The sequence below is a fragment of the Bombina bombina genome, chromosome 4 (genome assembly GCF_027579735.1).
Source record: "Bombina bombina isolate aBomBom1 chromosome 4, aBomBom1.pri, whole genome shotgun sequence".
Taxonomy (NCBI): domain Eukaryota; kingdom Metazoa; phylum Chordata; class Amphibia; order Anura; family Bombinatoridae; genus Bombina; species Bombina bombina.
In genome coordinates this window covers 1,109,641,023-1,109,667,467 of record NC_069502.1, presented here as the reverse complement: position 1 = coordinate 1,109,667,467, position 26,445 = coordinate 1,109,641,023, and the positions used below count along the sequence as shown (strand labels likewise).

At 37.6% G+C, this 26,445-nt stretch overlaps 1 protein-coding gene across 2 annotated transcripts in view; it reads right to left on the bottom strand.

Moving 5' to 3' along the window:
• The window catches only part of HHAT (hedgehog acyltransferase), a 1,153,474-nt gene that overhangs the window by 969,882 nt on the left and 157,147 nt on the right, over positions 1–26,445 (bottom strand). The window contains exon 1 of one of the 2 annotated variants that reach the window (XM_053712383.1): positions 13,530–13,562. The exons of the other annotated variant lie outside the window; for it this stretch is intronic. Coding sequence (XP_053568358.1) covers positions 13,530–13,556 — 27 coding nt within the window. The 5' untranslated portion in view covers positions 13,557–13,562. Of the gene's footprint in view, positions 1–13,529; positions 13,563–26,445 lie in introns of those variants that run through there. 2 annotated transcript variants of the gene reach the window in all.

Sequence of the window (26,445 nt, the reverse complement as noted above, 5' to 3'; positions counted from 1 at the left end):
ACAAAAATGTTTTTTAAACAGTCACAACAACTGCCACAGCTCTACTGTGGCTTTTTACCTCCCTCAATACGACTTTTGAAGCCTTTTGAGCCTTTCAGAGAAGTCCTGGATCATGCAGGAAGAAGCTGGATGTCTGTGTCTGTAATTTTTGCTGTGCAAAAAAACGCTAAAATAGGCCCCTCCCACTCATATTACAACAGTGGGAAGCCTCAGGGAACTGTTTCTAGGCAAAATTCAAGCCAGCCATGTGGAAAAAACTAGGCCCCAATAAGTTTTATCACCAAACATATGTAAAAAACGATTAAACATGCCAGCAAACGTTTTAAAATACACTTTTATAAGAGTATGTATCTCTATTAATAAGCCTGATACCAGTCGCTATCACTGTATTTAAGGCTTTACTTACATTACTTCGGTATCAGCAGCATTTTCCAGCAAATTCCATCCCTAGAAAAATATTTTAACTGCACATACCTTATTACAGGAAAAAATGCAAGCTATTCCCCCTCTGAAGTTACCTCACTCCTCAGAATATGTGAGAACAGCAAAGGATCTTAGTTACTTCTGCTAAGATCATAGAAAACGCAGGCAGATTCTTCTTCTAAATACTGCCTGAGATAACACTCCGGTACCATTTAAAAATAACAAACGTTTGATTGAAGAAATTAACTAAGTATAAAACACCACAGTCCTCTTACGACCTCCATCTTAGTTGAGAGTTGCAAGAGAATGACTGGATATGGCAGTGAGGGGAGGAGCTATATAGCAGCTCTGCTGTGGGTGATCCTCTTGCAACTTCCTGTTGGGAAGGAGAATATCCCACAAGTAATGGATGATCCGTGGACTGGATACACTTAACAAGAGAAAGTATATTTCTATAACAGTGTTAGTTATGGAAAAATGGAGAATAGTAGATTTAAGCAGCTCTCATTCTATTGTCTGATTTGAATCAGTAGTTGCGATGTGGGGGGCCGGCGGTTTAGTGGTTAATAGGTTTATTTAGGTGTTACCGATACGGGGGGCGGTTTAGGGGTTAATAGATTTATTTAGTATTGGCAATGTCGGGGGGCAACGGATTAGAGGATAATAGTTTTATTTAGTGTCGGCGATGTCTGGAGAGGCGGATTAGGGTTTAATAGCTTTATTTTGTGTCGGCAATCTTGGGGGGGCGGCGGATTAGGGGTATTTAGACTAGGGGTTTATGTTTGGGTGTTAAGTTTTTACATAACTTTCTTTTCCCTATAGACATCAATGGGGAATGCATAACAGGGATCGCAAGTGTTAGTTTTTTTTCTAATACTTTATCTCCATTGATGTCTATGGGAGAATACGTGCACGAGCACGTCAAGTCAGTACTTGGCTTTTCTGCGGTATGGAGCTTAATGCACCATATTGCACAACAAAGAAGGTTTCTGTGAAACTTGTAATGGCAGCGCTATGGAGAGTGCGATATCGCACCGGGTTTAGCGCACAACTTGAAATCTTGGTGATTGTTTCTAAAGTTAAAGGGACATAAAGGCACAGTGTCAACATGTTCTAATATGATAGAGCATTTTATTAAATGTTAAATATTTAGCATAACAGGACATAAAAGTACAAAATTAAATGCTTTTAAATGTTAGGGTATTTTCTTTTTGCATTATTGCTTGTATATAACTGTATGTTTAACCACCGCAAAGAAATTAAACACATAGTAAAAGTTCCCAGCTGAACATGTAAGCTGAGCCACTCAGCATGTCTGTAGCCACCTATTACTGCATATATTCAGCTGAAGAATAGCAGCACATTTCCACTCAGTGTAACAAATATGTAACACACTTTATTTGCCTAGTGAGGTTTTTTTACATGCTGAGCTCATTTATATTTGTCAAGCGGCTTTTCAATAGCGGTTTCCCTAGACTACAAAACAATGCAATTTTTTTGATTTGTTTCTTTCAAAAAATTATTGTGTGTGCAGATCTTCTGTGTTTAATGTCTTCTCTCATATAAAAAAGTAATGTCCTTTTAATTTCTGATGCTTTATATGTACAGAATATTATAATTATTTTGCATCCAAAAAAACTGTAAACTTTTTTTAGTTGTCTGAATACACAAGCACAGGCCATTTGTGTGGATCTGGTGGGGTTTTTGTTTTTACTAAGACAATCTCTTAGGGGGACTAAATTTAATCTAAGTATAGTCACGTTATGTAAGCACAGTTCTTCATTTGGTCTAGTGCAGGATGGGACTAATTTTCAAGATTTATCTGCAATCTTGTAACTCTAGTTTTATCCAAAAGGCATATTTACAAGTCTCACTAGTTTAGAAATTATATATGCAGCAATAACTGCAGGGAGTATTTTTTATACTAATGCGCTCTAATAATGACTTTGGCTTCACTTGTCCAGATTTTGTAATTGGTTTTCTTGTTTTCAATTAACCTTTATTCTCCATTATGTTCAAAATTCATGTGCACAAAATGTATTAAAATAAATCTTGTAGTGAAAACGACAAAATTTATATTTACAAAGCAGCCATAATCATGTTCTTTGGTTCTCAAAAAGACCTGTGTCAGATTTAAAGTAATACTATAATAACAAACAGACTTACATTCTGCTTATAGCATAACTTGTAAAATAATTTCACAGCCCTGAAAGAAATTCTATGGGGCCTTTTTTTTAAAAAAAAAAAAAAAGGTTTCTAGTATGGAGATAATATCTATGAAGTCTCATCAGAAATGGAAGATATCTAAAAAAAATTAAAAAGGCAAATTTTAGTTTGAGGGTTAAAGGGACACTAAACCAAATTTTTTCTTTCACGATTCAGATAGATAATACAAATTTAAACAACAATCCAATTTACTTCTTTTATTTATTTTCCTTCATTTTTTAGATATCCTTAGTTGAAGAAAAAGCAAAGCACATGGGTGAGCCAATCACATGAAGCTTCTATGTGCAGCAACAGAAAGATGAGGGGGGGGCCTAAGTTATAAATGAGTGTATCAAGGATCCAAAGACAAAATAATCAAGACTGTAGGTCTTTCAAGGTACCACAAATATAGTGAGAAATTGGTGCAATGTGGTGTAGATATAAACAGTGATGATGGTAAAAGCAATAACAGTTATACATGACTAGAACATGAGGTATATAATGCCCTAAGCAAAAAATAAATATATATTCCAACTAACTGGGAATAGAAAAGAAAAATTATTGAATCAAAATGTGATTCTCAATCAAATACAATATTAGATCGTTAAACCAGGGGGTGAAATATTAAAAACAATGTGATAATGGTAAACATAAAAACACTTGTGTATTAGGTTTCTAAATAAAGTCTCTGGAGAGGAGATAGAGGCAGCTATCTGTGGAGATCCAGGCCAGGATCCAGGAGCAGCAATCTAAAGAGACAAGAAGAGACAGATGCGCCACATGGCCCAATATTGTTTGGTCCAAAACTTATAGGTAGGTAAGAAATGAACTCACATTTGTGAAAGCACCTCAATCAGTGCTGTAGAGGCAGTCTGGGATCTATTCGGTCACCCAGAAGACCAACTTCCCGCACAAGATGTAATATCTGTATAAAAACAGTAAGAGGGACACAAGGTGCCTATATGGCCTAGTATTGTTGATATAGTGGTGACTAAGGGCCAGAAAATAGGAATGGTACTCACAATATTGATAGCATCTCCCTTGATGCTATAGGAGCAGGATGGGATCAATACAGTCACCCAACAGACTTGTGGCAAGGCACTCAGAAAAAGTCAATGATCCAAAGGTCCAGCAGCAGTCAGGAAAAAACAGAAAATTCCTCAACAAAAGGGACAGGTCCCAGGAAAAAATGGCTTTATTTAAAATATTAAAATCACAGGCAACGCGTTTCTCAGCCAATGGCTGTTTCATCAGGCTTCATAAAACATTTACTGAACACTTGGTGAAGTGTGCTTTGAAGTGTTCAGTAAATGTTTTATGAAGCCTGATGAAACAGTCATTGGCTGAGAAACGCGTTGCCTGTGATTTTAATATTTTAAATAAAACCATTTATATCTTTGAACACTTGCTGCCTTTTTCCTGGGACCTGTCCCTTTTGTTGAGGAATTTTCTGTTTTTTCCTGACTGCTGCTGGACCTTTGGATCATTGCCTTTTCCTGAGTGCCTTGCCACAAGTCTGTTGGGTGACTGTATTGATCCCATCCTGCTCCTATAGCATCAAGGGAGATGCTATCAATATTGTGAGTACCATTCCTATTTTTTGGCCCTTAGTCACCACTATATCAACAATACTAGGCCATATAGGCACCTTGTGTCCCTCTTACTGTTTTTATACAGATATTACATGTTGGTGCGGGAAGTTGGTCTTCTGGGTGACCGAATAGATCCCAGACTGCCTCTACAGTACTGATTGAGGTGCTTTCACAAATGTGAGTTAATTTCTTACCTACCTACCTATAAGTTTTGGACCAAACAATATTGGGCCATGTGGCGCATCTGTCTCTTCTTGTTTCTATGTGCAGCAACCAATCAGCAGCTACTGAGCCTATCTAGATATGCTTTTCAGCAAAGAATATTAAGAGAATAAAACAAATTAGATACTAGAAGTAAATTAGAAAGTTGTTTAAAATTGCATGCTCTTTCTAAATCATGAAAGAAAAAATGTGGGTTTCATGTTCCTTTAAGAGGAGTTCTGTGTGTGTTAGAGAAACAGACACCTATGTTAAAATATAGGACCAGATTAAGTGTGGAGCGCAAAATATCGTTTATGCGAGGGTGATATTTGCTCTCCACTCAGTAATACGAGGACATGCAAATGTGCGTTGGTATTACAAGTTAGGTGCAAAACGAACACTTTAAGGTCACGAGAGCCACCTCCATAGGCTCCAATGGGAGCCTCGTTCTCATGTCGTCAGAAACGGCATGAGAACCTACCGCAGTGAAGGGGGTAAGTCGCGCAGCAAAAGATAAAAAAAAAACACATATTAACAAATAAATATATGAGTTTTTTTAACACCCCACCCCTGCACACTTTAACCCCTAAAAACTTCTTAATGCAGTTGAGGTTTTTCAAATAAAAAAGATGCTACATTGTTTTATTTTCAAAAAGGGACCTCACATTTTATTTTGGGGGACAAATCATCTGAGAAAGAGAATTACACCAAAAGGACGCCTAAGTAGGCCACACAGGTGATTGCTACTGCAGGTCTAAGCTGAAGAGCCGATTGGGAGAAACATTTCCTAAGCAAGGACTAAGATTTATGATCCACTGGATCCCTAAACAAAGAACTATCCTCCATAGGAATAGTAGTGCAACTAGCTAAGGTGGAAATAGCTCCATTAATCTTAGGAACTACTTCCTAGGCTGTTAAATTCTTCTCTGAAAGTGGATAAAATAATTTTAACCTGTTTGAAGGTGCAAAAGAAATGCCTGGTTTCTTTCATTATTTGGCTATATAGTCTGTAACCAAGTCTGTTGCTTCAGAAGCCTTAGGCACTATAAGCGGAGCTTTAAAAACTTCAACTTCAACTTCTTTACAGGTTTGGAATCCTCTGGATTCGGTTCTGATAGCTCCAAGTTTTTCAGAACTTCCTAAAGTAGGAGGCGGATATGGTCCACTTTAAATCTAAACATGGAATCAGCCTCAGGTATAGAACTTCACCCTCAAAACCCTCAAAGACTCAGACAAGTCAGAGCTTTGTAAGGTTGGTGGTAACAGAGTCTGGGGATAGGACCTTGCGTATTACAGGTAGAGTGAGGTAAATCTCTTGATTTTTGATTTTGAAGACTGTATTTAAACTCAGTGGAATCCCCTTGGGCCACAAAAACAGACATGGACACTGAGTGTATGCCAGGTGTCATATTGACAGGATTGTGGCTTGTGAATAGAAGATGTGGGACACAATTAGTGCATAACTGGTTAATTTGGTCCACTGGAACAGTTTTGCATAATAAACAGGGAAACCGAACTGCAGAAAATTCTTGGGTTGCAGTATGATCCCTAGTAAAATCAAGTGGGGGTACAGACATGACTGCAAAATAATAAGCAAAACTGCAGGTTATTGGAAATAAAGATATATTCTAAAACTTTATGTTATCAGTGTATTTGCACAAAATACAACAAACAGTCTGTATTTTTTTTTTCTCCCCCCCCCCCCCCTACCAACAGCTCCTATGACATATAAAGGGTTAAAACTGGACCCAGATAGCTTGAAAGGTTTGGAGACAAGCCCAGAGTAAATTTCCAGCTAAACTGCATAAAATATTTAGCGGTTTTCTTAAAGAGACAGTATAGCCTATTTGTTCTGTGAGAAAAAATAGTGAATCCAAGACTAAAAGATATTGGCTAGATTAAAAGTGGAGCGCTAATTTATCGCGCACCCACAAATGGGTAAATTCACCCATTAATGGGCATGCAATAAATAAATAGCCATTACAAATTGCTGGTTATTGCTACTGCGAGCTTGCAGTAACAATTAGTGCTCAGAAATACATATGTACACACATATAGAAAAATCATATGTATGCAATATTTATAATTTAATATAGTGTTATACTGTGCATTTACTGTAAATATTTCACATTCCAATGTTCTGTACATAGCAGAATATGTTATAAGTTTTTTTAAATAGATATTCATATATATATATATATATATATATATATATACATACATATACATACATACACTGTATATTTATATATACACACATATATATACATATATATACAGGGAGTGCAGAATTATTAGGCAAATTAGTATTTTGACAACATCATCCTCTTTATGCATGTTGTCTTACTCCAAGCTGTATAGACTCGAAAGCCTACTACCAATTAAGCATATTAGGTGATGTGCATCTCTGTAATGAGAAGGGGTGTGGTCTAATGACATCAACACCCTATATCAGGTGTGCATAATTATTAGGCAACTTCCTTTCCTTTGGCAAAATGGGTCAAAAGAAGGACATGACAGGCTCAGAAAAGTCAAAAATAGTGAGATATCTTGCAGAGGGATGCAGCACTCTTAAAATCGCAAAGCTTCTGAAGCGTGATCATCGAACAATCAAGCGTTTCATTCAAAATAGTCAACAGGGTCGCAAGAAGCGTGTGGAAAAACCAAGGCGCAAAATAACTGCCCATGAACGGAGAAAAGTCAAGCGTGCAGCTGCCAAGATGCCACTTGCCACCAGTTTGGCCATATTTCAGAGCTGCAACATCACTGGAGTGCCCAAAAGCACAAGGTGTGCAATACTCAGAGACATGGCCAAGGTAAGAAAGGCTGAAAGACGACCACCACTGAACAAGACACACAAGCTGAAATGTCAAGACTGGGCCAAGAAATATCTCAAGACTGATTTTTCTAAGGTTTTATGGACTGATGAAATGAGAGTGAGTCTTGATGGGCCAGATGGATGGGCCCGTGGCTGGATTGGTAAAGGGCAGAGAGCTCCAGTCCGACTCAGACGCCAGCAAGGTGGAGGTGGAGTACTTGTTTGGGCTGGTATCATCAAAGATGAGCTTGTGGGGCCTTTTCGGTTGAGGATGGAGTCAAGCTCAACTCCCAGTCCTACTGCCAGTTTCTGAAAGACACCTTCTTCAAGCAGTGGTACAGGAAGAAGTCTGCATCCTTCAAGAAAAACATGATTTTCATGCAGGACAATGCTCCATCCCACGCGACCAAGTACTCCACAGCGTGGCTGGCAAGAAAGGGTATAAAGGAAGAAAATCTAATGACATGGCCTCCTTGTTCACCTGATCTGAACCCCATTGAGAACCTGTGGTCCATCATCAAATGTGAGATTTACAAGGAGGGAAAACAGTACACCTCTCTGAACAGTGTCTGGGAGGCTGTGGTTGATGGTGTTGATGGTGAACAGATCAAAACACTGACAGAATCCATGGATGGCAGGCTTTTGAGTGTCCTTGCAAAGAAAGGTGGCTATATTGGTCACTGATTTGTTTTTGTTTTGTTTTTGAATGTCAGAAATGTATATTTGTGAATGTTGAGATGTTATATTGGTTTCACTGGTAAAAATAAATAATTGAAATGGGTATATATTTTTTTTTTGTTAAGTTGCCTAATAATTATGCACAGTAATAGTCACCTGCACACACAGATATCCCCCTAAAATAGCTATAACTAAAAACAAACTAAAAACTACTTCCAAAACTATTCAGCTTTGATATTAATGAGTTTTTTGGGTTCATTGAGAACATGGTTGTTGTTCAATAATAAAATTAATCCTCAAAAATACAACTTGCCTAATAATTCTGCACTCCCTGTATATATATATATATATATATATATATATATATATATACACACACACACACACACACACACACACACACACACACAGTGCTCAGCACAGCAGAGTTTTATAGAACATTTGTTTAGCTCATTACATGAAAGTAAGGTTAATAATATAACTTAGATTACAAAATCTTCAGGTTTACTTAAAGTAGGTGATGCACAAATGAATACACCCCACAACAAAAACTACTACATCTACTATTTTGTATGACCTTCATGATTTGCAAGGACAGCACCAAGTCTTCTAGGCATAGAATGAACAAGTTGACAACATATTGCAACATCTATATTTTTCCATTCTTCAAGAATGACCTCTTTTAGAGCCTGGATGCTGGATGGAAAGTGATGCTCCACTTGTCTCTTCAGAATTCCCCATAGGTGTTCGATTGGGTTCAGATAAGGAGACATACTTGGCCACTGCATCACTTTCACCCTGTTCTTCTTCAGAAATGCAACAGTGTCCTTAGATGTGTGTTTTGGATCATTCCAGAATGGCTCAATCAATACCACTTTATTAAGGTAAAAGTTTCCCAACATGGGCAAACAGCATACAAAAAGTTAAAAACAAAAGGAAAATAGTAGTACAGCACACATCCCAGTCAAGGACGCGTTTCGGGATTGCCCCGTACTCACAGTAAGCCAGGTTGGTGCTACTAGGTCTATTTATATGCGCACACTCTAAGCACCTGGTACATGCTAATTTAGTTACACCTGTTATGCATAGAAACAAGCACCACAAAGTTGGATCGTGACACCAATATATATAGCGAAATGGATGTCATTTTACAAACAACAGTGGAAAATACTAAAAAGGAGATTATTGAAATAAAACACTCAAAATATCTGAGAGAGCATGATGATTATGCCAATAACCAAGTGTTTGTCTGAAAAAGAAAAGACAGATTTGTTAAAAATAGACTGGGCAATAAGAGGACAAGGAGATGGAGGTTCAGGTCACGTTCCAGACAATGGGATAATAAAGAACAAAATTAAAGGGCCACTGTAAGTAAATATTTTCTATGCCTGTTACTAACTAACTACCCCAAATACGCTTTTTATTAATAGCATTTCATTAACATATCTCTACCGTATATCAGAAATCTTGTCTGCAAATTTAATTGTTTTCCAAACCCACTCCATGGGTATCCTTTGCTCTGTACCAATCCGTTTACAATACCTAGTTTTCAAAATGGCGCTTTAAACACAAAGTTATTGGTTTAAGTATTTTGAACATGCAGTGCTGAAAATAGTGGGCAGGATAATGTGACATCACCGGCGAATAAAAGATATAACTTTTAGAACGTTATGAAACTTCGTTTTGGAGAAAATATAGGTCAGTAGAATTTAATTAATGCTTATTAACTTTAATATGTTAGTTGTTTAGCTTAAAAATTATAACAGAAAGTAATCCTTTAACTAACCCAACAAATCAAAAAAATTTATTTCTCTGATACAAAGGCAGAATCGTGTGAGAAGAAGGCGCATCACAGAGAGACCATATATCCACAAACGGCAGCATCTTATAGCAGATAAAAATCTTTATTCCATCATACCTGGGTTAAAACAGAGTGACGTTTCAGGTACATAACCCTTAATCATACATAGCTCAAACCAAATGATGTGTTCTTATATAGGCCTACCTACACTCAGGTGCTCAATCAACACCCAATTACAACACCACCTAGTGGATTATCTTATACTACAACATGTGTCATTCACTGTAATTCTATTTGAGTTATATACAGTGTAAGTAAGTTATTAAAAACAATATGCAAATATCATAGCAAGTGTATACATAGATATGGACCGCCAGCTTCCTATACACTTTTTTAAAAAAAAAACAATTTCCAAACAATTTTTAAACAATTTATAAACAATCTTTAAACAAGCATAGTTACAGAGAAATGGCTATAGGAATAAAGTATAATCCAATTCTTTATTTAAACCCTGGGGTTGCATTGCATTCAACTTATAAATCCAAAATGCCTCTTTCCTTTTAAGGATCAACTCCCTATCACCTCCCGCCTGGGATGTGGTACTGCATCAATTATCTGGAAACGAACTTGACTAATATTGTGGCCACACTGTAAGAAATGACTAGATACTGGGGCCTCTTGATTCTTGCACCTAATATTACTTTTATGTTGTATGATTCTATTGGGGACTCTACGGGTGATCTCTCTGATGTAAATTCTTCCACATGGACACTTTATAAGGTAAATTGCAAATTTTGTATTGCACAAATAAAAACCCCTTATTTAAATTTTTTACCAGTAAGGGGATGAACAAAAATAGGGCCCTTTATCATCAAATTGCAGTTACCACATCCCAGGCACGGATAACAACCCTGATTCTTTCCTACTAGGTAACACTGTTGCAACTTTTTTGCACTTCTTTGTACAGCAACTCATCCCTAAGATTTCTTCTCCTTCTAAAGGCAGGCATAGGAGGTAATTCGAATTCAGCCACACCTGGATGGTAACCCTGTAAGATAGACCAATGTTTTTTTATTGTTTTCATAATTTCACCACTATGATTGTTGTGGTCCATAACCACTATTAATTGTCTATTTTCCGTTTTTGGAGAGGGGTCTATTGGGGACTGTACTCTAGCTAGTTCTCCCTGAATTAATCTTACAGGGTAGCCTCTGTCTTCAAATTGGATTATACTTTATTCCTATAGCCATTTCTCTGTAACTATAATTGTTTATAGATTGTTTATAAATTGTTTAAAATTTTGGCTTTTGTTTAAAAAAGTGTATATGAAGCTGGCGGTCCATATCTATGTATACACTTGCTATGATATTTTGCATATTGTTTTTAATAATTTACCTGCACTTTATATAACACAAATAGAATTACTGTGAATGACACATGTTGTAGTATAAAATAATCCACTAGGTGGAGTGTAGGTAGGCCTATATAAGGACACATCATTTGGTTTGAGCTATGTATGATTAAGGGTTATGTACCTGAAACATCACTCTGTTTTAACCCAGGTATGATGGAATAAAGATTTTTATCTGCTATAAGATGCTGCCGTTTATAGATTTGTGACTGTCAAGGGATTACAGCACTCTTGTACTGGCCTGCATCTGACAGTAGTGCTGTGCTATTGAGTGAGTTAAATATCACTATTTGCTGGTTGCTGTAATTGGCTACGTGCACTCTGTCCAGAGATGTCCGACAATGACAAACCAGAAGACACTGGGTTACCTATGTTTGGATACACGGATATGGACGTTGCCAGAATCATAACCTCAGTAAAAGGTTCGAGTGAGTTTTTAAAAACACAAGAGACTGAGATAAATGGCAAGTTGTTTGAGAGACAAACCAAGAAACACACTGCTCTGGATCTACACGCAGTAACGCTAACAGAGTACTGCAGGGTAAAAACGGATCTAATGACTAACAACGAAGCGTACTGTAAATTGTTCACCAGTATACTTAACAAATGTTCCTATGACCTTATGATACTTACCGTAGAGTTTCTGCAGAAATAGTCAAGCAAAAAACGGAGGTCGCCATATTGAGGGAGGAGCTGAACAAGACGATGACGGTGGACACATGCAGCACTCTAGTGAAGAATGTTGAAAATGGAGAAGCTGAATACCGTAAAATACTGGAATGCAGAAAGAGAGCAAAGTTTCAGAGGGATCCTGAGGATTATGAAACCGGATTGGTTTGGTCACCGCCCACAAACAGGGGAAACACGCAACCAATGGCATCCGAGATACAGGCAGCAAGGAGAAAATGCTGCAGGAAGAGAAACAGATTCTTCAGTCGGTTTTTTAACCGAGGACTCGAAAGAAGAGGTCACCAGGGTGGCCGCAAACACAAGGGCTTCAAAGGATACAATACCCAGATCCCAACCAATCCGGAGAGGTTTGAGGAGACCGGGACGAGGCCGGAGATATTGAAGGAAGGTAAAGAGAACTTTACTGACTGTGTACCGTCAATTTGGGGTAACCCCAGCAGTGAACTGCTAACCTTATGACTTAATCATCAACATTTCGGACTATACACTTATTGAAGAACAAAAATTAGCTATTAATAAGGGCTTATTATATAGCCCTATGCAGAATCTGGATTTGTTTAGGTTTGAGCAAGATCTATTTAGATTCTTTAGATCAATCAAATTAAAAAGTTTATTTTCTAATAAATCCCCCCAAAATGAAAGTGGTAATGATGATACTATACTCAGTCTAAATACATTTGGTCTTAGGAAGAAAAGTAAATTCATACCAGCTAGTAAAGAGGGATTTGGATAAATTGTATAAGAAACTTACAAGAGAACATCAGGCCTGTAACATTTCTAAAAAAGAAAAAGAGGCAATTATATCTCCGAAAAAATAACAAAGAGTTAATTATTCAAACTGCCGATAAGGGCGGAGCCATAACAATAATGAATAAAAGTATGTATATTGCCGAGATTAATAGTCAATTGTCCCAAGGGGAAGTATACAAAGAAGTACCATATGATCCTACATTACTGATACAAAAAGAGATTTCTATTGTGGTAAAAAGAGCTTTACAAATGGGTTTAATATCCAAGGATGTTTTTGATTTTCGGATTATAGACCATCCACGTATTCCAGTTTTTTACACCTTACCTAAGGTGCACAAGCAACCCCTATAGGGTTGCCATCCAGGTGTGGCTGAATTCGAATTACGTGGAGGATTGCAAAGTTACTGTGATCACTGGCAGAAGAGGAAGGGATGAAGATGGGGAGAGGAGGGGGCTGGCGGCCATTTCAAAACCGCCGAGGGACATGTAGTAAGTAATTTTAAAACTATATATTTAGCGAAATTGGGCTACAGTTTGAACTATTTATCCTAGTCAACTTTATCTGTATGAGTAAAAACAGTTTTTGGGTTGACTGTCCCTTTAAGGAAATTTTACTGGGAAGATGGCTTCAGCTGGGTAACCATAGATGTTGTTTCCCTTTATTCCTCAATCCCCCACTCTTGGGGACTACGTGCCATTCAATATTTTCTGGTTACCACCACCGAGTTTGAACAAGTACAGATAACCTTTTTTGTTAATGTTATCCAATATCTATTGGAACATAATTTATTTGAATTTGAGGGGAGGTTCTATCTCCAAAGATGTGGGACAGCCATGGGTGCAAAATTCGCCCCTTCTTACGCAAACCAATTTTTAGGTTGGTGGGAGGCGTCCAACATCTTTGGAGATAGAAACCCATTCAGATCCTCAGTGGTCTTCTACAGGAGATTTATACATTACCTTATTTTGGTGTTGAGGTAGTCTCATACAGAAGCAATCTCTTTCCTTGAATACCTAAATTCCAACAAAATGGGTATTAAATTCACAATGGAGTGGCACAAAAGCACTGTCAACTATCTTGATATTACTTTGATGAATGATAAAGCACTGAATAAAATTGAAACCAAGACATATAGGAAGCCAATAGTTAAGAACAACCTCCTGCACTCTTTTAGTAATCATCTGAAAAATATTTCCAGAGCCATAGCAAAGGGGCAATTTATTAGAATGAAACAAAATTGGTCTAGGAGCGATGATTACAGGGATGAGTGCAATAGGCTGGATGAGGAACTGTTTGAAAGAGGATATGGCAAGAGAATTATTACTAATGTTATGAAGGAAGATGAATTTATTCCCAGGGAGCAGCTCCTAGAGAAATCCAAAACAGGAAAAACATGTAGATCAATTTTTTGATACACCAGAGATAACCTTTGTAACGAGTCATAGTGACCAATATGCACAGATCTGCAGTATTATTAGGAAGAATCTTCAAATTCTACTAGCAGATAATAAACTTAAGGATATTGTAAACAAAGGGTGTAGATTCTCTTATAGGAGGAGTGTCACTCTAGGGAATATTCTATCTCCGACTGTGCTATCTAAAACAGGAACAGCTATGGTACCTTCAAGTGTGGTAGCTCTAGGTGCAAAGCTTGTGACTATATCCATCCTTCTATTTTGAGTCCTATGTTACAGGAGATAGATATGAAACTTCCCAATGCATTAACTGCAGTATGGGTTATGTAATTTACCTTATCTCGTATGTACTTTGTAAACTTCAATACGTGGGCCTCACTACTATGGAAGTGAGGTCCCGTATACATGAACATCTGAGTAATATCAATTGCATAAAAGAGTGCTCAGTACTGGCCAAACATTTTAGCCACCAACATAATCAGTCGGTGGAGACCTTGAGGTGGCACGTGACTGAACTTGTACAATGCCCAAAGAGAGGAGGTGATAGAGTTAAGGACCTTAACCGTAGAGAAACCTTCTAGATCTTTAAATTAGGTATGAGGTACCCAAAAGGCTTTAATTCTGACTATGACATTATGAATCATTGGGAACACTTATATCAGGGATACCACTATTGTGTAGAGGACTCAGGTGGTCATCAGTACCCCTTAAACTAAATTATTGTAAAATAATACTTAATATAATAAATATATATTACCTATTGATATCGTTAGGAGCCACACTTTAATTGATCATCATTAAGGTATGTGCTCTAACTATCCTTGTGCAGGTTATTCATACAAAATTATTTATATGGTTCTAAATTATTATTATTTTTTCCTACTGCTGTGTGCTTTGCTTTGCCTGCCTGTGTAAATAGAATTAATATAATCAATATAAACATATATTTATGTACACAAATTCCATAAGTGTCTTATCCATTTGTTTGCGTTATCTTTTAATAAGACCTTTCTATCTAGGCATATATGTACATTCATATAGCCTATGTGAGGCTCACTTCCCTTGAATTCCCTTTACAATGCACATAATGTAACATAATGCTGATGATAATTGTATCATATAATATGGGATTGAAACGTGACCTACTACTCAACCATTGCTCTATCTTAGTTACATAGAGCCGATTACAGCTATTTATTTAGCTTTAATCTAAACTACAATATATTTTCTGTATCTTTGTTTAAATATTAAGAATGCAGATATTATATTCACTATTTCCAATGCTAGTGCTTATTGTTGAAATACCTAAGAAATTAGAACTGACTTTGGTTGCTTATCATTCAACATTCATCTATATCGCTGTAGTAGTGGTTTATATTATTGATTAGTTGTTCATGCTTACCTCTCCTAGTTTATCCGGTATTTATATACATTTTTATTTTTTACTTCATTTAGACATTGTATGCTTCTGACTCTAGGGGCATTTTATTGTTCTGTAGAGTGTATCAGCCAACTTTGCCTGCTTTTTTGTACATATACATGCAAACAGTTGTATAATATGTATTAATACTTTCCCCTTCTGGTGAACCGCAGCCGCCCTACAGTCTCTCCCAAGGTCTGTGTGAATAGATCAGGTGTGCTAGCTGGAGGCGCTGGTTCAGCTTGTATCAGTCGTTGGTATCTTCCTTCCTCGGTTGTATAACTCTAGGTGCAAAATAGTGGTGCTGAAATATCAGACAATACACCATACAAAGGTGAATATCTACTCACAGTGTATATTGCAGGTTACCGGCTCCTTCCCAATATGAAAAGACAATATCACAGATTCAGTAAAAAAGTTTGTCTTTATTTGGCTCAACGCAAAAGCGTTTCAACGGTCCCAGCCGTCTTTCTCAAGAGCAATAAAAACCATGCTTTGGTTTGTAAAGCACTTTTATTGCTCTTGAGAAAGACGGCTGGGACCGTTGAAACGCTTTTGCGTTGAGCCAAATAAAGACAAACTTTTTTAACTGAATCTGTGATATTGTCTTTTCATATTGGGAAGGAGCCAGTAACCTGCAATATACACTGTGAGCAGATATTCACCTTTGTATGGTGTATTGTCTGATATTTCAGCACCACTATTTTGCACCTAGCGTTATACAACCAAGGAAGGAAAGGAAGATACCAACGACTGATACAAGCTGAACCAGAGCCTCCAGCTAGCACACCTTTTTTGTACATATATATGTGTGAGAAAAGCACTTATGTAAATACATTTAGTTATTTCTCTCTAGCATTTAATGCACTTAATGGATTAAACTTCACTCATTATAGTCTTTTAATCTAATATGTATTGGTGTCACGATCCAAGTTTGCGGTGCTTGTTTCTATGCATAACAGGTGTAACTAAATTAGCATGTACTAGGTGCTTAGAGCGTGCAAATATATAAATAGACCTAGTAGCACCAACCTGGCTTACTGTGAGCACGGGGCAATCCCAAAACGTGTCCTTGGCTGGGATGTGTGCTGTACTTCTATTTTTCTATTGTTTTTAACTCCTTATATGCTGTTTGCCCACGTTGGGAAACTTGTTCCTTAATAAAGTGTTATTGATTGAGCCATTCTGGAGTTCTTTTCCTTGTTTGATGTTTGCTGGACTGTTCCATCGGGCTCTCTTCCCACATACCGAGACAGTGAACCCAAACCCAGATGTGGCTGTATTGGAACACACAGTAGCAACGCAGCTGAACTATCAATAAGCGCTTTGGTGCCTGCAACCTCACGGAGGTGAAACGTTCAGAGCTAGCGAATCTTCAGGGATACGAATCATAAGTGGATGTTTTCCTTATTCCAGTCTATATGATAATCTGTGTCAGGACTGTTTTTATCTGGTATCATATCGCATCACGGGGATTTCTTATTTATTCTACAGTCATTACTAGTGCTGAGTACATGGACAAAACTACAGGGGATGCAGAGGTCGCAATTGCGACTGGGCCCTCAATTGTGGGGGCCCAGCTTCCAAAAAAAAAAATATATATATATTTATTTTTTTTACAATAAAAAAAGGTTGACCTGCCACTGCCTGCACTGATATCATACGAGTGTGACATGATGCTTCACCAGTGTCTCTGACTACAGGGGTTAGTGTTTCTGTTTTACCCATTGGTGTTTATGTATTTATGCATGTATGTGTGTGTGTGTGTATGTATGTATGTGACTGTGTGTATTTACGCATGTATGTGTGTGTGTGTGTATGTATGTATGTGACTGTGTGTATATTTACGCATGTATGTGTGTGTGTGTGTGTGTGTATGTATGTATGTGACTGTGTGTGTATTTACGCATGTATGTGTGTGTGTGTGTGTGTGTGTGTGTGTGTGTATGTTTGTGGAACCAGCAAATTACAGACCTTGTTACTACAGCATGGGGGGGGCGGGGGGTAAACAGTGTCAGTCTATACAGTACCACTATATACAGTACGGGGGCAGTACCATGTCACAGACTACTGTGGTCACTTTATAAAATACTGGAGCGGGTAGGGTCAGGTCAGCCATCTCACCGGCAGATTACAAACTGTGTCACTGACTCACTATATACAGTACTGGTGGGTTAAACAGTGTCACTATATACAGTAATAGGGGGTCAGACCATCTCACAGACTGTGGGCACAGGGTACCTCCTTTTGCAGACATTTAATCTGATTCACATTTTTTTTCTGTGTTAAATGTTAAAAAAAATTCACTTTTTTTTGGGTGGGGGCCCTTCTTAGATTCTTGCACCTGGGCCCTGTGGTTTCTAGGTACGCCTCTGGCTGAGTAGCTCATGTGTTGTTGTCTATGTTTTGGATCATTGTCATGTTAGAAAACTGCACGACGACCAAGGGCACAGAGTGATGGTAGCATCTTCTCTTTCAATATAGAGCAGTACGTCTGTGATTTCATGATACCATCAATGAAATGCAGCTCCCCGACACCAGCAGAACTCATGCAGCCCCACAGAAGGACACTGCCACCACCATGTTTTACTGTAGGCACCATATATTTTTCATTGTACTCCTCACCTTTGCAACTACATACAGTTTTGAAGCCATCAGTTCCAAAAAAAAAAAAACAGTAGTGTTCTTTTTCAGGATGTGTCCTGGCAAATTCTAGGCGGGCTTTTTTGTGCATAAGCTTTAGGAGAGACTTCCTTCGTGAACGACACCCATGCATGAGATTCCTCTGCAGTGTATGAATTGTGTCAGGGGAAACAATCACCTCAATTTGGCTTTTAAACTTCTTTAGATAACTGCAGTGAACTTGCATGGTGATTTTCTTCAGCCCTTCTTATCAGAAGACACTCCTGTCGAGGTATTAACTTCCGTGGACAGCCTGGACGTCTCTGTGAGATGGTTGCAGTTCCATCTTTGTTACATTTTTGTATCACTTTGGCTACAGTATTTTGACCGTTAAGTAAAGCTTTGATAATCTTCTTGTAGCCTTCACCTTTCTTGTGTAAAGAAATTATTTTCTTTCTCAGGCCTTGTGACATTTCTCTTCCATGTGGTGCCATTGCTGACAGCATGACATGGGGAAGGGGGTTTCTTTGGTAAGTAATGCCCTTTTATAATCAACTGTCTGTTGGACACCGATTTAATAAATACTTAGATTCACCTCTAGTTGAATTTTTGTTAAATAGGAATCTGTTGTTATACATTTAGCTTTGCTGCTATGACTTTCATTGGGGTGTATTCATTTTTGCAACATGGTCTTGAATGAATTTGTTAGGAAAAATACTTTGCTGTGGGTGCAAATTAACAAATCTTGGTTGCAATCAATGGCCCGCATATTTGTGGGAGTATTTTGTAGTATAGTGTCCCATAGAATATGTTGTTTCTGAAAGGTAAGTAGAGGTTTTCTGCCAAATCTGTTGGGGTGTACTCATTTATGCTGAACACTGTGTATATATATATATATATATATATCTCAATAGTATTTCTTAAAGTTTCTTAGATATTGTAATGTAGAGCTTATAGCGATCCAGAAGAGACTTATTTTATTGTAATGGATAAGGTATCAGCTTTAGCTCTAGTCTATATGTATTTTATATAGTTTATATTGATCTGTAGCTATCAATAAATTTAGATAAATAGATATTCCACCTAGTAAGAGTTATTTGATATTTCACCCAGAAAGAGTTGATTTATATTTTTGATGTTTTTTGGGAGACTTACATTATTATTTTGATTTCCTTTATATTTTTTATATTTTATTTCATTTTCAGAACAAATTCTAAATCATTATTTATCTAGGTATCTAGCTACCTTTGTTCTACATCTCAGGTGCAAGTGTCACCACAATGTGCACACATATCCTACAGTAGTGAGAGCTAGCTGCTGAATGGTTCTTATGATTGGCTACCTAGATCTGTTCATCTAGCTGCCAGTAGTTCAATGATGTTCCTTCAGCAAAGGATAACAAAAGAATAAAGCAAATTTGATAAAAGAAGTAAAGTGGAAAGGTGTATGTTCTAACCAAATCATGAGAAACATTTTTGGGGTTTCCTGCACCTTTAACCCCTTAAGGACAACAGCACTTTTCCATTTTCTGACCATTTGGGACCAGGGCTATTTTTACATTTCTGCAGTGTTTGTGTTTAGCTGTAATTTTCCTCTTACTCATTTACTGTACCCACACATATTATATACCGTTTTACTCGCCATTAAATGGACTTTCTAAAGATACCATTATTTTCATCATATCTTATAATTTACTATAAAAAAATATATAAAATATGAGGAAAAAATGGAAAAAACACACTTTTTCTAACTTTGACCCCCAAAATCTATTACACATCTACAACCACCAAAAAACACCCATGCTAAATAGTTTCTAAATTTTGTCCTGAGTTTAGAAATACCCAATGTTTACATGTTCTTTGCTTTTTTTGCAAGTTATAGAGAAATAAATACAAGTAGCACTTTGCTATTTCCAAACCCCTTTTTTTTTTCAAAATTAGCGAGTTACATTGGCACTGATATCTTTCAGGAATCCCCGAATATCCCTTGACATGTATAGATTTTTTTTTTTTTAGAAGACATCCCAAAGTATTGATCTAGGCCCATTTTGGTATATATCATGCCACCATTTCACAGCCAAATGCGATCAAATAAAAAAAATCGTTCACTTTTTCGCAAATATTTTCACAAACTTTAGGTTCCTCACTGAAATTATTTACAAACAGCTTGTGCAATTATGGCACACATGGTTGTAAATGCTTCTCTGGAATCCCCTTTGTTCAGAAATAGCAGACTTATATGGCTTTGGCGTTGCTTTTTGCTAATTAGAAGGCCGCTTAATGCCACTGCGCATCACAAGTGTATTATGCCAAGCAGTGGAGGGGTTAATTAGGGAGCATGTAGGGAGCTTGTAGGGTTAATTTTAGCTGTAGTGTAGTAGACAACCCAAAGTATTGATCTAGGCCCATTTTGGTATATTTCATGCCACCATTTCACTGCTAAATGCGATCAAATAAAAAAAAAATTCACTCTTTCACAAACTTTAGGTTTCTCACAGAAATTATTTACAAACAACTTATGCAATTATGGCACAAATGGTTGTAAATGCTTCTCTGGGATCCCCTTTGTTCAGAAATAGCAGTCATATATGGCTTTGGTGTTGCTTTTTGGTAATTAGAAGGCCGCTAAATGCAGCTGCGCATCACACGTGTATTATGTCTTGCAGTGAAGGGGTTAATTAGGTAACTTTAGTGTAGGGAGCTTGCAGGGTTAATTTTAGCTTTAGTGTAGAGATCAGCCTCCCACCTGACACATCACACCCCCTGATCCCTCCCAAGCAGCTCTCTTCCCTCCCCCAGCCCAAAATTGTCCCGCCATCTTAAGTACTGGCAGTACTAAAATAAAAAAATAAAAATTCTGCTGTGTAGGATCCCCCCTTAGCCCCCATTCTCCCTGATCCCCCCCTCAAACAGCTCTCTAACCCCCCCCCCCCCCCCCCACTGCCTTACTGTGCACCAGTACCCAGTTTGAAATAAAATGTTTTTTGGTTTTTTTAAATATTATGTAGCTGCCCCCCCCAACATCCTACCCCCACCCTCTCCCAGATCCCTTAATTTAAAATTCCCACCCTCCCAAGTCCTCTCTCCCACCTCACTACTGTGGTATACCTTTAACTCTAACCCCTCCTATATGGTCTCCTCCCTATTTAAGGACTACCTGTAACATTCATTCACTGCCTGATTATTGAAGTCATACCTACTCTGTTGTAGCTATTCTTATTTCAGGTCTCCTATCATTTGAATCCTGAGCAAAGTAACAATACCAATATTTACTTTTGCTACCTTTGAATCTCTTATGATCTTGTCGCAACTTTGTTATTATCAAGCTTGGATCATTGAACGGCCGGATCTACTTTTTTACCGCTACCCGGAAGTAAGCCGCATTCATACACGCTGCCAGTCCCAGACACGGATCTCCCAGTGCGGTAACGGAACACTCTCGGTCCTCAAGGGGGTAACGTACTCGAACAAAACTAAAGCTTTTAAGCTTCTTACCTGCCTGTTTGTTATCACCAGTCTGCATTATTGGGCAAATCCTGTTATCTGCAATATCAGTTACAAACAAACAATGTGTGTCTGCGGAGTGTCTGTACTTGTATATATTTTAGGATGTGTGTGAATGCGTGAAGTAAAAGGAGATCATTCTGTTTCATTCCTGTTACTACCATTGCTGATTATGACCGTGTCAGTATTTCTACTCCATCTGTGGCTCTTATATAAATATATATTGAACATATGATATATATCTTATTTATAAATCTTTATCATTATTAACACCTAAGTCTGTAGTTAATACCTAAATTCATCATATATCAAATGCCTCATGTTGTCTAATCAGGATACATAGAAGTTGTTTTCTGATTAGTTCAAAAAAGAGCAACAAGCTCTAATTTTAGGGCTAATCTTTATATAAAGTGCACAAATACTTGTTTTCTGAATTGTAAACTTCAACATACCACATAATAATCAGGCCCAAAAGACAATCAAAATTCTTTTGATTCAATTCATTTATCGTTATGGATCCTAATGAAATAAAAAAGGAGTTTACTAATGTCTATCTCAAACTTGATTACTTAGCAAGGGCAGTGACTGAAGTACAGACTGAAAATGCAGCACTTAAAACAATAGTTAAAGATTATGTCTCACAAAAGCCTCATGATCCACCTGAACCTCATATTAATTATCCACAACCTTTCTCAGGGAAACGTTCTGAGTTCAGGGAATTTAAGAATGCCTGTAACTTATTATTTTCTCTTAGACCCAAGACTTATCACACTGAGCAGATTAAAGTATGTACTACAATATCTTTCCTACAAGGTGAACCAAGGACTTGGGCCAATAGGTTTTTTGAAAACAATAACCTATCCTAGATTCATTACAGGATTTTTTTTCTGCTTTGACTAGTCTCTATCAAGACTCAAATACTCAAATAAATGCTGAAATGAGATTGAGGTCTTTAAAACAAGGTAAGAGAAATGTGGAAGATTATACCACTGAGTTTCAGATGTGGGCTGAGGACTCTCAGTGGAATGAAATCAGTTTAAAGAATCAATATCGCCTGGGTTTGTCTGAATCACTCAAAGATGAACTTTCCCGTCTTGAGATCCCAGATACCCTTGAGGGTCTTATCAAATTAAGCACTTCTTTGGATCGACGTTTGAGAGAAAGGAGAGCAGAGAGGGCCTCTTATGATAACCCATCCAGGAAACCTTATCAAGTCACAACAAGTCATGATAGAGCTCATGGCAGTGCTAGCCCTATGGAGATTGGAGTTCTTAGAGGACCTCTGCCACCAGAGGAAAAAATTAGAAGGAGGTTGGAAAATCTCTGCTTATACTGTGCTCAAAAGGAACATGCAGTATCCACTTGTCCTTTGTTGAAGAAACAAAAGAATGGTAAGGCAATAACCAATGACTTTATTTACAGCATTTCAAATGATACACACATGACTTTGTCCATTTTTTTACAGTGGGACCAGAAAAACATCCAAACCAAGGCATTAATTGATTCGGGCGCTTCCGGCAATTATATTGATTCCACCTATGTAAATAAAAATAAAATACCAGTTATATGCAAACAAAACCCTGTGTCCATTAAGTTAATAGATGGTTCATTCATAGAACAAGGGCCAATTACACATCATACTGTTCCCCTGCTTGTAACATCATCTCAGGGACACACCGAATATTTATCTTTCGATCTGATATCCATACATCAGCATACACTCATTCTAGGGTACCCTTGGTTGAAGAAACACAACCCAACCATAAATTGGGTTTCAAATAAGGTAACATTAGATTCTACCTTTTGCTCAAACACTTGTTACCCACATCAAACCATAGCGTCACTTGATAATGGTTTACCCTCATGTTATCAGGATTTGGCAGAGGTATTTAATTTAAAAGAGGCAGAAAACCTTCCACCCCATAGGGAATTTGACTGCCCTATCGATATAATACCTGGTTCCAAAATCCCACATGGTAAGATCTATCCGCTCTCTCAAGAGGAACTTCAATATATTCGAAATTACTTAGACGAAAATTTACGTAAGGGATTTATTTCTCATTCCACATCCCCTGCAGCTGCAGGAATGTTTCTAGTAAGAAACAAGGATGGTACCATAAGACCTATTATTGATTATCGGGCATTGAATAACATCACAATAAAAAACAGGTACCCCTTACCTCTAATACCTGAACTTTTGGAACGTCTAACTGGTGCAACTATTTACACCAAATTAGACTTAAAGGGAGCTTATAATTTGATTAGAATCAAGGAAGGTCACGAATGGAAAACGGCATTCAGAACCAGATATGGCCTTTTTCAATATAACGTAATGCCTTTCAGTCTGAGTAATGCCCCAGCAACTTTTCAGTTTTTTATAAACGAGATATTCCGTGACCTTATTGACGTTTGTGTCATAATATACTTAGATGACATCCTAATTTATTCTAGAACACCACAGGAACATGAAAAGCATGTACGCTGGGTACTAACTCGTTTAAAAGAACACAAATTATATGCTAAACTGGAAAAATGTTCTTTTCATGTCAAACAAATAAAATTCTTGGGTTATATCATCAGTCCCAACAAAATACAGATGGATCCGGAGAAGGTTTCAGCAATTTTGAATTGGCCTACTCCAACTTCAACAAAATCTGTACAACGATTCATTGGTTTTGCGAATTTTTATAGAAAGTTTATTAAGAATTTCTCTTCTATCGTTAAACCTTTAACAGCACTTACTAGTGAAAAACAAAGATTTAAGTGGACAGAATCCGCAACTCATGCTTTTAACAAGTTGAAAGAATATTTTACAACAGCTCCCATCCTAGCTATGCCAGACTTTGATTTAGAATTTATCCTTGAAGTCGATGCATCCGACTCAGGTATCGGTGCAGTATTATCACAACAAGATAAGAACAAGACTGAAATTCATCCTATTGCTTTCTATTCGAAAATGTTGACTAGCGCTAAGAAAAACTATAGCATAGGAGATAAAGAACTTCTAGCTATAAAACGTGCCCTAGACCACTGGAGGCATTTATTGGAAGGTTCCAAACTGCCTTTTAAGATTTATACAGATCATAAAAACCTTGAATTCTTAAAAACAAGTAAGACCTTGTCTGCACGGCAAGCAAGATGGTCAATATTCTTTGATCGTTTCAATTTTCTCTTAACATACAGACCGGGACACTTGAATACCAAAGCCGATGCTCTCTCCAGACTACATGATCAAAACACTCAAGATCAAATCAACCAAATCATTCCAAAAGAAAAAATTATAGGTTTACTTACACCTTTAGAAGAAGAGGTATTAAAAGAATTAAAGCAAGCACCACCACATGGAATAGACTGTCAGAAAGATTCCAATACTGGTCTTTTTTACCATAAATCTAAACTCTATATTCCCCAACAAATGAGATCTTCCATTCTTAAACAAACCCATGATGGGACCCTAGCGGGTCATCCAGGTATTTCTAAAACTATTGACCTAACCAGGAGAAATTATTGGTGGCCCCTCATGGATACTTATATAACAAATTACGTAAAACATTGTGATACCTGCGCCAGAAATATGTTAGTACACAAAAGACCATCAGGTCTTTTATCTCCTCTGCCTATTCCTGATAAACCCTGGAGTACCATATGAATGGACTTTATTGTCGAGTTACCTGAATCCCACCATTACAATACTATCTTAGTTGTCATTGACCATCTAACAAGACTGGCTCATTACATTCCCCTAAAAGGTCTGCCAACAGCTTTCACAACAGCTCACGTTTTCCTAGACAACATAGTTCGCTTACATGGACTGCCTAAAGTTATTATAACTGACCGTGGTACTCAGTTTACCTCTAATTTTTGGAGATCTTTATGCAAGTTAATCAAGATTGATTCAAGATACTCGACTGCATTTCACCCCCAGACAAATGGTCTTACTGAGAGACTTAACCAAACTCTTGAGCAATACCTTCGTTGCTACATAACTCATCTCCAGGATGATTGGTCATCTTATTTACCTTTGGCGGAGTTCTGTTACAACAATACCACTTCTTCGTCAACTAAACTATCCCCATTCTTCGCTACTTATGGATATCATCCTACCACTATCTCTTTATCCTCTCAACAGGTGAACTCACCCTCTGCATTGGATTTTGCAACTACTTTGCAAGAAAGGTTGGACGTCTTGAAAAAACATCTCTCAGAAGCTAAAGATTATCAGAAAAGGTTGTATGATACCCATCACAGAGCCAGTCCTTCATATCAAATTGGAGATTTAGTTCTACTCTCGACAAAAAATCTTAAGCTTTCCGTTCCTAGTAAAAAGCTTGCAAATCAGTACTTGGGTCCTTTTAAGGTGTCTAAAATAATCAACCTCAATGCTGTGAGATTGGAGCTCCCTCAGGATTTTAAAATTCACCCCTCTTTCCATGTCTCTTTGTTGAAGCCATATCTTCCATCACCTCAGTCCCTCTCTTTGTCTCGGCCACCTCCGATCCTCATTGATGATCGAGAGGTGTATGAAGTCTAAGCTGTGTTGGATTCCAGGATCCATAGGCGGAGGTTGGAGTACCTTGTGAAATGGAAGGGTTATGGTTCAGAGGATAACTCTTGGCAACTCCATTCTGATCTTCGCACTCCTCGTCTTTTGCGAAATTTTCATCGCCGCTACCCTGAGAAACCTAGCTTGGAATCCCCTGGGGTGCTTCCTTGAAGGGGGGAGATGTGGTATACCTCTAACTCTAACCCCTCCTATATGGTCTCCTCCCTATTTAAGGACTACCTGTAACATTCATTCACTGCCTGATTATTGAAGTCATACCTACTCTGTTGTAGCTATTCTTATTTCAGGTCTCCTATCATTTGAATCCTGAGCAAAGTAACAATACCAATATTTACTTTTGCTACCTTTGAA